This window comes from Xiphophorus couchianus, chromosome 6 (assembly GCF_001444195.1).
Source record: "Xiphophorus couchianus chromosome 6, X_couchianus-1.0, whole genome shotgun sequence".
In the NCBI taxonomy this organism is placed as follows: Eukaryota; Metazoa; Chordata; class Actinopteri; order Cyprinodontiformes; family Poeciliidae; genus Xiphophorus; species Xiphophorus couchianus.
Window position 1 is genome coordinate 28,156,046 of NC_040233.1, and position 13,885 is coordinate 28,169,930.

Here is a 13,885-nt window from a genome sequence, read left to right on the forward strand (position 1 = left end):
GTCCCTATCTGTTCCTCCCGAGACCCAGACCCCCTGTGTTCCCACTGTGACCCCCTGTGCTCCACCAGAGACCCTGCCTCGGGGGGCTCGTCGTCGCCGTCTGTGGGCGGCCCCCGGGACTCCCCGTTGCCACTTCCGGCGCCGCGGACGGCCGCCGGACCGCCTCCGTGGTTCCCGCCTCCAGCGCCGCGGACGACCGCCGGACCACCTCCGTGGTTCCCGCCTCCAGCGCCGCGGACGACCGCCGGACCACCTCCGTGGTTCCCGACTCCAGCGCCGCGGACGACCGCCGGACCGCCTCCGTGGTTCCCGCCTCCAGCGCCGCGGACGACCGCCGGACCACCTCCGTGGTTCCCGACTCCAGCGCCGCGGACGACCGCCGGACCACCTCAGTGGTTCCCGCCTCCTTTGCCTCCGCCCACCCTGTGGGTAGTTTTTTTTTTTTTGTTGTTTATGGACTCTTGGCCCTTCTTGTTTTTCCGCCCACGATGGTGGGTTGTTTTTTGTTAGTTTGGACTCTGGCCCGCCGTCCGGCACCCCTCCACCCACCCTTGTTGGGTTTTTTGGGGTTTTTTTTTTTTTTTCTTGGGCGTCTGGTAGCCGCCCTTGAGGGGGGGGTACTGTCATGATGTGTGTTTTTCTGTGTTTATTTAGAGTTTTCTGTGTCCTTAAGTCTCTTCGTTGTCCTGTCCTCCCCTTAATTGTTCCCAGGTGTGTCTCGTTCTGTGATTACCCTCCCGTGTATTTAATTCCACCTGTGTTCTTTGTTCCTCGTTGGGTCCTCGTCTATGTCTAGTCAGTTCGTCGTCAGTGTTTCCTTGTGCCTGCTGTTCGTTGTTTTGACTGGTTTTCATCATTAAATCTTCATACCTGGGTCCGCTGCGTCTGCCTCACCACCCCTCACCTCACCACTTCCTGACACAACCACAGGAACAAATCAATAACCCAACTATCCAATCAAAACACCAATTAGCTAATTAAAGAACCTTATAAATAACCAATAAACCAATTAACTTTTTGAAAAACAATATAAACCCAACTAAATAACCAAATCCAAAAAATATGAAAACATCTAACAGGAAACCAACCAACTACCAGCTTCCTTGACCAGGTGAAGCTAAACAGACCAATTTTTATTTTATTTTTATTTTTCCTCTCCAAATAAATAATGACAGTAAAAATGAAACTGTTACCGTAAGAAATGTTTTATTTGTTGATCCAGGTTTTGTTATACAAGTCAAACCACAAACATTACAGAAGAGAAACTGACAGTTTGTGGTTTTTATTCCTGTTTCAGCATTTAGGATTTTCTGAGTAACTGTAAAAAAAAAAAAGGATTTCAGACCTGAAATATGATCAAAATGCCCAAAATAAACCTAAATAAGTTACTCTACTGCAGTAAATGAAGAGCAGCAATACAAAAATAATAAAACAGTCTGACACAGAAAGATGTGCTGCTAAAGCAAACTAATGAATTTCCTTTAAAAGCCACATTTCTACTGGATGAATTCAGATTCTCTGATGATTGAAGAGCAGAAAGTTTAAAGTCCAATCAAAGCAGCGACCTCAGAAATGGTCTCAGGTGAATTAACTGTGTGCTGGTCAGAAAAAGCAGCAAAGGTTTGAAATCATGTAGGAGTGATTACATCCTGCTGGAGGCCACTGCTTAGTAAAAACTCTCCATAAAACTGCAGATTTCTCCGTTTCTCAGGCCAGATGTGGAGGAAACGTGCAGAAATGTTGGTTTTGTTGCTTTAAAAACAGTTTTGATGTCAAAATCCTGAACTTTCCTAATCTTAAATAAAACTAACCTGTGTGGCATTCAGGGGTCTGAAGGAACATTCAGCTTCTAGTTAAATCTCAGTTTCTTCTGCCGGTTGTTGCTCTGAGCTCAGACAGAAACCAGCCTGACGTCAGACCAGCTGAAGACAATTTCACCTGAAACTGGAAGTTTGTACAGGATTATATGTACATTTAGTGTCAACATTCAGAATCCTTCCTGTCATCTTCCTCCCCTCCATCGGCTCTCCGACCCGTCCGGACTCTCATGTTCTACAACCTCATCACGTCTCACCCTTTACATAAATACAATGGCTTCATTTCACAGATTTTATCAATAATTGTCAAGATTTAGAGCGCAGTAAATTTATAAATTGAGACAATCATCTAACATCTCAGACCAGTTCCTGGTTCTCAGGACGTTATTCTGACACCCGGGTGGCGCCGGCCTGCTCCACCGGACCCTCCCTCTTTGTTTCCGCGGCGCTCTCCGGCTTCTCCTCCTTGGCCGGCTCGCCCTCTCCCTCGGCTCCCTCCTGGCCCTCGGCGACGGCCCGCTCTTTCTTCAGCTTGATGCGGAAGGTCTCTTTGGTGGGAGCTTTCTTGGCGATGTTCTCCTTCAGTCGCTCGCCGGACTGCTTCAGCCGTTCCCCCGCCTGCTGCATCTTCTCCCTCCTCTCCGGCGGCATCACCTTCTCGCCCAGGTTGTGGATCTTGGTGCCCAGGTTGTCTTTGGTTTTGCTCATGTTCTCCTTGGAGAAGGCGGCCTTCAGGGTCTCCGTGCTCTTCACCATGGACTTCTTGAGTCGAGCAGCTCGAGACGGGTCCGGCTCCTCGTCTCTCAGGTACTCTTCGTCGGAGGAGAGGTCGGCGGGGATGTCGTAGGCATCGGGCTCAATGTCCAGGCCTTCCAGTCCAAGACCTTTGGGAGATTTGGTGACAGCCACGGATGGGACCTCCGTCTCACCCTGAATGATGCAGAGAAAACTGAGATTAACTGAGAAAACTGAGATTAACTGAGATTAACTGAGAAAACTGAGATTAACTGAGAAAACTGAGATTAACTGAGAGACCTGAGATGAACTGAGAGACCTGAGATTAACTGAGAAATCTGAGATTAACTGAGAAACCTGAGATTAACTGAGAAAACTGAGATTAACTGAGATTAACTGAGAAAACCGAGATTAACTGAGAGACCTGAGATTAACTGAGAAACCTGAGATTAAATGAGAAACCTGAGATTAACTGAGAAATCTGAGATTAACTGAGAAACCTGAGATTAACTGAGAAATCTGAGATTAACTGAGAAATCTGAGATTAACTGAGAAAACTGAGATTAACTGAGATTAACTGAGAAATGTGGATCTGGTGTCACAACAACAGCATTATTTTAAAGTTACATTTTTGTACTGACATTCTTGAGTAATTCTTACAACATGGTAAATGGTGGAAAAGTGCTTTCAATAAATCTCCTGGATTGTGTCAAATATGCATCTACAGGCTTCTTGGCTGCATTAAGAAACTTTAATTAAATAATAAAATGAAACTAACTGTTTTCTCACCTGATATTCCAGTAGAATCAGTTTAATTTGGAACCAGAACTCCATCATCTGCTCCACCTGCAGCTGCTGTGGTTCTGAGTCAAACCAACCTGTTCCCCTCCTGGCCTGTGGGGGCGCTGCACCAAGAACCACTGAAGAAAACGACACAAAAACCTCTGAAGACACTGAGAGCAACTTCCTCCTTCACCAGATGGAAACAAGATGGAGGCGTCAGATTTTAGTGTTGGAGGATTTCTCTTTAGTCTTTGGCTGAAGACCAGGAGCCATTTCTGCTGCCAGCGCTAGGCTAACATGTTAGCTTTGGTTGTATTTACCCAGAATGCCCTGCGCTGTAGTCCACTTCCTGCTTTTGGAGCGGTCTTCGGTCCGCTTGGTGTTCACATATGCATTCAACTTCAACCAAACTGAGGCCGAGGTTTTTGGACGGACCAGATTTCAGATTCTGGTTCCCATCAGAGTTTGATGACACGTTCACACCTTCCCAAAGGAACCGGACTTTCTAGGCAAACGGACTGGAGTTCGATTAAATGGATTGAACAGAGCTGTTGTGAACGCACCTTAACAAACATCGACTTTAATTCCTGCTGAAATATAACATTTCCAAAAAAATTTGTTTCTGATTAAAAATGTAACAAGTTTTTGTCAAAAGGTAATAAAATAAATGTTAAAATTATTTGGTATTATTTCAGTTTTTGTTTTTCATTTGATTGGGGGTGTAAATACTTTTGGACACAACAATAAGTGGATAAAGAATCTTTGAAATAAATGTCAGAATTTGAAGTTTCAGTTTTTGTTTAATAATAAAAAATGTTCCACCTGAAAGCGTCTCTATTTAATAAAACAGTTTTTACTGGCATTTTTTGGTGCTGTTGGCAGGATTTAAACCTATATTAGAAATATTACAGTTATAAGTAACAGGATTATCAGTAATAAACAGCTGAGGTCATTTCAATGAGATGGTTCATATTTTACAGCCTCATTCACAGAAAATGAAGAAATGCTGTAAAGGAGCTAAATTAAAATCAAAACCTGGAGTGGATAGTAACTTTAAACATCTCCATTAGCTGCAGATGTCCAGATTAAGATTAATTTCTCTGAAATATTCCTGTTTCTTGACTCCTTCCCCTTTAGCGCAGCTCCATCCTCTCTTATCAAACATCACATTTGCTCCATCTCGACGGGCGGCTCAGTTGTCCAAGTGCAGATGAAACCGATCTGTTCTCTCCATTACGGATAAATTTACTCTGCTGCTTATTAAACCGAAGCAGCTCAGACAGAAACATTATATTCCTCAGAGACGCTGTCAGACCTGCAGCCCCTTGTTTCTGTCTGAAAACACAGCCGTCATCATGAGATCAAGTTTCCCTATTTTTACGTTTGAGAAGGTCACAGAGAGAAGAGCAGCAGTAATAACAACCTCCTCTCAGATTAACGGCTCAGGTATTTATAATTCCCTCAGAGATAATCTGAGTGCAGAGACGCGCTAACAGTGAACATTAACCTCAGCAGGTATTCATCCTTTCATTTAAACATCTGAAAACTGAGCAGAACGATCATGTTTTCCTGGCCGAACAGAAAGTGCAGCAGGAAAATTTCCCTGCTGCGGAGCGAGTTAATCAGGCTGAAGCTGCGGCCACCTGCAATGATCCCACTCATTAATCATGGAGGCGTCGTCAGAACCAGCCTGAAAACGGTGAATGACACAATAATTACAGCGGCTGGGAATGTGGCTCAGAGAACGTATTAATAACCCGAGAGGTGATGAGGGAAGAGACAGGAAGTTCAGAGGCAGTGATTATAGGAGCACACAGGGAGCTACGGGACAAAACAAGACGTTACAGGGTGACGTTACAGGGTGACGTTACAGGGTGACGTTACAGGGTGACGTTACAGGGTGACGTTACAGGGTGACGTTACAGGGTGACGTTACACGACGGCGTTACAAGATGACTTCACCAGCGGTGTTACAGAGCGACGTCAAATCCCAATAAAATACCATTACAAGGCTCTCTATTTTAAAAATGCTGACAAAAACTGACAATGAAAAAATCTACAAAGAGCAAAACATGAAACTTTAACGGCTTAAAGATCAGAAGGACTCTTTAAAACACCAGCGATGTGCAGAGACTCACAAAACAAGAGACAAAAGTCAAACAGGCCTCAAAGAAACACAAACATGTCCAGAAATGATCTGCATGCATGATCTGCATAATCCCAAAAATTATAAAAATATTTTAAAAAACACAAAAACCTCAGTTTACCAGAGACTCAGTGAGATAAACCGGATCATTAACGCAATAAGGGAATCAGTAATTGATGAGGTTAATATTTTACCCAGCATGCAGCAGGATCACAATCTAACCCATGACCTCTGAGATGAAACATTTCAGCAACGCGTGGCAAACAGCGGCGTGGGCGGCAGCCATCGCTCTCCACCTGATTACCGGCCGCCGCCATCTTTCTTCCTCAGGAGGAAACCCGACACCAGGTCGGACCGCCGGGATCAAACCGGCCGAACCGGGCCGGACCGGGACCACGGGGTCAGGCGGCGGCGGAGCCACAGGGAGCGAGTGAAGAAAACATTTATTAATGGTGATGTTCAGCTGAGGCTGCAGATAAAAACAGATTCATTTCTCAGCTGCCAAAAAACAAGAACAAACTGCTGGCTTTAAAAATATCCTGAAAATAGATTAAAAGGGAGAATTAATGCCGTTTTATCTACTATGTTAACTTCAACTGTTATGAAAAATGAAAAATACTATAAATATGACAAAAGCAATTTGCCTTTGTAATTTAACGCCTTGAAATTGGGCCTCTGTCTCTTTAAAAACTCCTGCTCTTTCTGAAGCTCCGCCTCCAGGAAGTCGCCCCAACATGGCTCCTCTATTAACCCTTTAAGGTTTTTACCAGCGTTGCTCTGAGCAGCAGCTCCTACAGTGAGCTCAGCAGCTCCGCCAGATGCTTGCTAATTGCTGCTGGCTAGTCTGAAGGAGCAGTCAGCAGCTCCTCCTGGCTGCGCACAGATAATGGATTCACGTCCTGCTGATACAGAACATGAGCAAAGCTAAAAATGAAAACTGAACTCAACACCTGAACATGATTATAGTTACTTTAGTTTGGCGTTTTAGGCGTACCGTATAGACAAGATGGCCGCCAGGGCCAAAATTAAATCTGAAGTTGGTGTCCTAATTAAATCCAGACTGCATCCAGCATGAAAGTAGGCCACACTGATGTCACAGTTACTAGTGTTTGGATTATATGCTAAAGACGATTATTTCTCTGCTGCCCCCTGGTGGCCACAGAGCCCTGCGGGTCTTTTCTAAATATTTCACATGATGTAAATTTCCTCTCTTACTGTCCTGTAAAGCTGCAGCTGCTCCAGCGGCCTGGTGTGGATCCCCGGGTGGCAGCAGTTCCTGGCCGGGCCCTGCTGGCAGCGGGAGAATGCTGCCATCCCAGAATAGATCCCTCTGTCACAGATCCACAGCAGCTGTTCGCTGCACACTGAGATCCGGTTTCTATTCTGAACGAGTCTCTGCAGCGCTGCACACAGCAGAGCTTTTACTCAGACGCACAATCAAGATTACACCCCGAAAAAATAGTTTATAAGATGCTAAATGTGCAAATGAAATGTTTAGCATGAAGAAGAGCTAAAACAGAGGCAAACCAGTCTGAAAAACAAAAAAAAGCAACTTGTCAACGATTTTAGGCAACTAAACCATAAAAACCTGATTTCTTTGCTCCTATTGTTGCTTCTTAATGTGTCCTGATGGTGGCGCTCAGCACCATGACAAGATAAGCTTCAGCTGAATAAAACAGTAGAAGAAGAAATGTTGGAGGAACCACTGAGATTTTCATAATATCTAAAATATTCAGAAGGACATTCAGCTTGAGAAGCTGAGACACCCAGACGCTATGCTAGCTAGCTGTTAGCATCACGGCTGTTAGCATGTTCAGAGTGGAGCTACATGTTAGCAGATTTCAATAATTCACCAATCAAATAAAAGGTGGAGCTGATGAAGCGTCACAATCCCAGTCATCAGATCACCATTGGCTGCAAATGTCAATATTCCACTAACTCAAAAAAACAACATAATTTCACAATTACAGTATTTCCATTAAATAAGAAACATCAAAATCACGTGAATAAGTTTGTTCACACGATAAGTCATCATCCTCCAACCACTTCCTGTCTTCTTCTTCTTCGTGGTTTTCGCCAGGATACAGAATAATGTAAAGTTAATGTCTATATTAACTATAAACTCACTGAAACCCTCAGTGAAAAACATCCAGGATGAATTCATATCAGTTAAAAAATCATTTGACTTTTTCTGTTGCACTGAAACCTCCAACCAGAACCCGTCCTCTCTGCAGCGCCACCTTCAGCAGCCCTGATAAATCCACTCAACCAGTTTCTGCTAATGGAGGACTGGTTTCCAGTACTCCCACTGCTCCCTCCACTGAATGCATCGCTGCAGCTCCTCTTCAGATGCATTAGACTGTCAGACTCCAGAGATCCTCCCTGAAATCCCTTAATAAGAAATAAATTATTCCAGCTTTTGATCTGAGAGAAACTGGATTTGAAAAAGCAGCTGATTGTCTCCATCATCTGATCTGAACAATTTATAATCCAGATAAAATACTCAGATCATCCCATCAGAGCATCGCTAAGGTTCGGTCTTTAACAGAAGATAAAATGAAGATTAGCGGGTCGATGGCTGAGGCCGTTTGAAATGTTACAGTCAGAGATGAAGCAACAGTTTGGGTTATTTAGCCCGTCAGAAACGGCTGAAAGGGTCAAAGAATAAATGAAAGATATTCATTCATTTATAAATGTCAGTTTCAAACTGAACATTTAATTAGCAAACAAAATACTTATTAAAAATCTAAATATTTACAGTGAAATATTAACTCTATGCTTTCTAAATATGTAAACCACAAGGTCTGATGTTCTGATGTTCATCTTCAGTCACAGACAGAACCTGATCAGCAGCCGTTATGAAGCCCGTCCATGTTCCTGGTGATCCGGACTCTCACGGATCAGAACATGTTCCTGGTGATCCGGACTCTCACGGATCAGAACATGTTCCTGGTGATCCGGACTCTCACGGATCAGAACATGTTCCTGGTGATGAAACAGGCATTTGGTTCATATTCCCAGCTTTCATGCTAACAGCTGCTGTTGCTGAGGAGTCTCTCCGTATTTCCTGCTCTCAGCCGAACCGGATTCGGGTCAGGTCCTCTCTCCGTAATGATGAAGCTTTTCCTATAAATTACCGCGTTACAGTTGAAAGCTCTTATGAGTCTGAACTTCAGCTGCCCTTCATTTCACAGCGTTGCTGCTGCTGCTGCTGCTGCTCAGCCTCCCTGTGCATCAGCCGCCTAATGATGTGATTTACAGTTCATCAGTTAACATCTGGCCCAGTTTTCCTTTATTCCTGCTACTTAATTACTCTACGGTTCCTCTTAAAGAAAAATATCCGCCTTCTTCGCTGACTAAACTCAGATCTGAGCTTTAAAGTTTTTCAGTTTAGATGGGGTTTGTAACCGGTACGCGCGCTGAGGTCGACCAGGCTGGTTGATTTTAAAATGTTTGGTGAAGATGCAGAAAACGCCTCAGGGTGATTTCACACCAGCCCAGTTTACTCCACTTTGATCAAAATCCAGTTGGTTCTTAGAGGTGTGAATGCATCATCAACCAGATTTTGGCCATTTCTTTTTCTGGTTGAAATGAACTCAGGAAGCAGACGAGAGCGCACGGCATTCTGGGTAAATACAACCAAACAAACATGCTAGACTAAAGAGAAATCCTCCAACTGCTAAAATCTGACGCCTCCATCTTGTTTCTATCTGGTGAAGAAGGAAGTTGCTCTCAGTGTCTTCAGAGGTTTTTGTGTCGTTTCCTTCAGTGGTTCTCGGTGCAGCGCCCCCACAGGCCAGGAGGGGAACAGGTTGGTTTAACTCAGAACCACAGCAGCTGCAGGTGGAGCAGATGATGAAGGTTTGGTTCCAAATCAAACCACGTCAAACGGACTATCAGGTGGGAAAACACCCTGAAACTGAACACTTCCCTCTCGGGTTCAGTCCAGGCGGTGACAGCTTAACAGACCTTCGCAGCGTCTCATCTTACCTGGTAGATGACCACTCTGAACTTGTTGCGCGTCAGCAGCTCGTCCTGCGTCGTTTCCACCTTCTTGACTCGGATGTTCTGCTTCTCGACGCGCGTGCGGACCTCCTTGACGTTGGCGCTCACCTTGCGGGTCTTCTGCAGGAGCTTCTCCACGGTGCCGCTGGTGTCGCTGTGGTCTTTGGCCAGCTTCAGGACGTCGCCCTGGATGGTCTTGATGTTGTTCTCCAGCTCCAGCTGGCGTTCCTCCATGCGCTGCTGGCAGGACTGGACGTTGTCGATGATGCCGGCCACGCGCTCCAGCAGAGACAGGATGGTGAGGGCGCTGATGGGGTTGCCAGCCTCGTCCTCCACCCCAACGATCTCCAGCTTCTCCTGGACGCCTGCCGAGCGCAGCTTGTGCTGATCCATTGGGGATGGTTTGGAAAACGTAAATTTGCAGGTTCAGTCGGAGGAGTGTCGGGGTACCAGCAGGAGACCAGAGAGTGGCAACACCCAACCGCTGTGACCCAAACTCAGGTCTGGGAGCAAGAGAGACGGGAAACTCCACCTACCCCCCTTTAAAAATAGGTGTGAGGACACTGAAGGATCCTGATTCAGATCTCCACGGGACGTGGGCCAGGCACTAAACTCTGAGCCTGCAGAACCCCCCGCCCAAGCTAAAAATATGAGCTCCCTGTAAGGCGACACTTTGACATTTCAGGCCATGCAGGCAGCCTTCTGAGTCCTGCGCCGCTTTGTTACCCACCATGCACAGTGATTCATAATTTCCAATAATTTCCACTTGTGTTCCTGTAAGCAGCTGTGAAACATGTACATCAGCAGGAGTCATCCTGCGTTGCTGCAGCGACAGTTGCAGCCGTTCCATCTCTGACTGCTCAGAGCAGCTCTGCCCTTTTACTTTCCCCTGGGCAGCAGAGTCCAAACACTGAGATCTGAAGCCGTTTATAGAGCTGATGGCTCCAGAGCATCAGAAACTCTCTGAACAAACACGTCTGAGAACGACCCGCGAGGAAAACAGAGACAAAACGCCTCTTTATCATCTGCTAAACAGTTTAAATGAAAATGTGCTGTGAAGCATTTAAATGAAGATTTGCTCCAATGCTAGAAATTATACTAAAGTGCTTTTGTAGTTCATAATTTACTTTTTAAAGTTGATCAGAATTTCTAGGAACCTTTAATTTAAAGTTTCCTGGGGTACAAATATAACGTTACACAGGCGACATTCTGATTTTTCTCCAAATGTTCCCGTCTTCTCCCAGATTTAATGTTTATTTCTCAGCTTATCTTATCCCAAGATGCATTGCAGGGAGATTATTGTTCTTGTAACAACGTAGGAGAGAGAAGTTTTTAATGGTGATTCATTAATAAATTAGGTAACTAGTTACATTTTTTTGTTGTTTATATAAAAAGCTCCAAAGGGAACCTTTGTATTTGCATGTTTCTGGTAGATCTGTATATCTGATGCACAAGCTACATCGGCTAACAGCAGCGATGGAAACTGATGAGATTGTCAACATTTATCAATGCGGTTAGTTTCAATTTAATTCAAAAATATTTATTCAAGTGTTTGTTTCAGGGAAGCAGAAACCAAAATATTCAACATGTTGCACAAAACATCCATGAAGTTTGTAACCTGCAGAGAAGATCACAGTGAGTGGAGATGTTTTCATATGTTGTATGAAACAGCTAAATCTAGCATTCAATAAAAAAAACAATTTAATTTAACTGGATCTTACAGAACCCCATGAGGCCCCGGAGCCGCTGGTTCCAGACCCTCATGGAGTCCAAACGTTTCGTCACTGCGGTCAACAACGACATGCAAAATTCATGCAAAAAATTGTTTTTAGTGATTTTTCTAGTTTCACCTGGTTGATGATAAGTGAACTTTTAATGAAATCTATAAATCCTTAAAGGTCCAGAACATGAAAAGGCTTCGAACTTCTGCCTTGTTAAAACAAAACCACAATTTAAACATTTTTGGGATGAACTGTTGATTTCTGGTTTATCAGTCAAATTTTTTACCGTTCTTGATTTGCAGTCAGGGGGCCGATCAAAGTCATTTCAAGGGCCACAAATGGCCCCCAAGCCACACTTTGGCCACCCTGATCTAGAGGAAAAACGGACGGTCAAAGATTCGTCTCTAATCACCACAGACTAGCGGCTGCAGGGTTTGTCCATCATGGTGACCATTTATCTCGTAACGTTGGATGTTTTTCTCCACTGAATGAATTCAGAAAGTTTTCTTTCGGCTTCGCTACCAGGAGAGAGAAAACCTCGTCCTGCCTGAGGTTTGGTTGGAGAACGAGAGGTAATTCCTGAACAATGGAGTCATGTGAAGCGCCTGCTGAATGCAGCGGACTGAACCAAGCAGCTGCTGCTGCCCCCGGACCCCCAACACACACACCCACCCACCCACACACACCCACACACACACACCCACCCACACACACTTCAGCCTTTAAATATATATTTACAGGCCAGCATGCCTCAGACCCCCCCGTTCGCCTCATGCTGCCGTTGGTTTGTTCCGGCTTGTTTACATAAGCAGTTTTTAATTAGACAGTTAATGATGTGCTGGCTCCGCTGACAGGTGGGTGGAGATTTATAATAACGGCTGAAGGCCGTAAACAACCTCATCTGTCCCTGTTTTCAACCATAAACTCCCAGAGCTTCTGTAATTGGCCTGATATGAGGACAGAACCGGACAGAACCGTCTCTGCTTGTTACAGCAGCAGAAACACTGGAGGACGTTAATCAGAGCTCAGCACCAAACATGATGACATGTGGTCCAATAAGTAAAGGTCAACAGGAATATAAAATGACATGGAAAGCACAGAGTTCATTTTTATGCTTCTCCATAACTGATTCAATAATGAGGTAAACATGACAGCCTCCTTCCAAATCTAAAAATTGTCTAATTCAAATGTTTCACCTGTTGTTTTAACAATCGATTTTATGTAAAAAAACAAAAACATATTTTTACTTGCATTGAACAAACTGACCATAATTAAAGTCCGTTTGTCAATTTCTGGAGCCATTTTGTTTTAAAACATTGATTATTAGACAAAAATTAAGAAAAAAAAACAAGGTTTGAAATGAAGTTAGCGCATTAGCGTTAGCCTCCGCTAAACAATGTGTTTGCCTAGCTCTTTAGCGTTAGCGCAGCTAGCTTTTTGGTTAGCGGTGAAATGTGGTTATTTGACATGAAAAAATAATTTACTGCTAATGTTTCATGTTTCACCAGGCAGGTGGCACAAACAGGTTCTGGAGGCATAATCAGAGGGAGGCAGAAACACGCCAGTGTTTTTATTAATATTTCTCTCTGTTGTTCTTTTTAAATTATTTAACTACAGAGAGAAATAATAATTTGTGTAGAAAATGGAAAAGATTCGGGGTAAAACAAGTCAACTGACCCGGAGTCATTATAACAAACTTTAATAATAATGATTTACGTCCAGCTCATTTTATAACCTATAAAAACTGGAATAAAACATAAAGAACAGATGAAGAATGAAACCCGGGGAGCAATTATGTCTTTGCAGCGCTTTAATAACTCGGGCCGATTAAACTGACAGGAAAACAAAGACCTTTTAAAGCAGCTCTGTTATTATTTTACAGGTTATATGGAGGGACTGAAATGAACAATAATCTGAATATTATGCAGAAAAAAACGGACAAATCAAAGCGCAAGTTTACAGGATGCAGAGAAGATATGAATGATGAAGACAGCAGCAGTTTGATGTGAATAAAAACTGGTTTTATTTTAAAACAGCCTCTCAGAATCTACATGCACAACGTCAACATGTCAAACACGCTTTATTCACACTGAGAGAAACGGCCGACAACAAGCAGGAACCTGGTGGAAAAACCTGGAGATGTCCAGAAAACCCGACTCAAACAAAACAGAACCGCTGGAGAAATGATCCGGACCTCAGCACAGACTCAAACTTAGAAAATTCAGTTTTATTGTCTGAATTCTTCACAAACAGAACCTTCAGTTCAAAGATACAAAGACGGAGACACAAAAAACCGATGAAGACCACAGACTGATAAACGCTTCCTGATCGGACACAGTTTGGCTTTTTTGGATGTTTTATATTAATTTGTGTAGTAAATATAAATGAGTGTCTGTAAAGCTGAATAAAACAGGCAGTGGAGCAACATGTCCTGCTGTCTGTTTCTATCTGAGTTTATGTTAAAGGGTTTCAGGTTTCATGGCAGCACAGGATGCATAGGAAGTCAAACAGAAAGTCCCGATCAGAAAGTACTAAAATAAGTCATTCAGCTGATATAAAAGGTCCTAAATGTTAGTTTTGTTTCCACTTGCAAGGTTTTTTTGTGCATATTGTTGACAGGTTTTCATATTTAAGTAATCTCACTCACTCTGGTAGTTGTCACAGTAAATGGCTCACAT

General features: G+C 43.7%; 1 protein-coding gene across 1 annotated transcript; it reads right to left on the bottom strand.

The window, feature by feature from the left end:
- Positions 1-1,184: 1,184 nt before the first annotated feature.
- cavin4a (caveolae associated protein 4a) lies at positions 1,185-10,032 on the bottom strand. The gene is made up of 2 exons (XM_028020296.1): positions 9,472-10,032; positions 1,185-2,747 (listed from the first exon to the last, which is right to left on the bottom strand). The coding sequence occupies exons 1-2, from the start codon at positions 9,877-9,879 to the stop codon at positions 2,202-2,204; spliced, it is 954 nt and encodes a 317-aa protein (XP_027876097.1). The 5' UTR covers positions 9,880-10,032; the 3' UTR covers positions 1,185-2,201.
- Between the last annotated feature and the right edge of the window lie 3,853 nt (positions 10,033-13,885).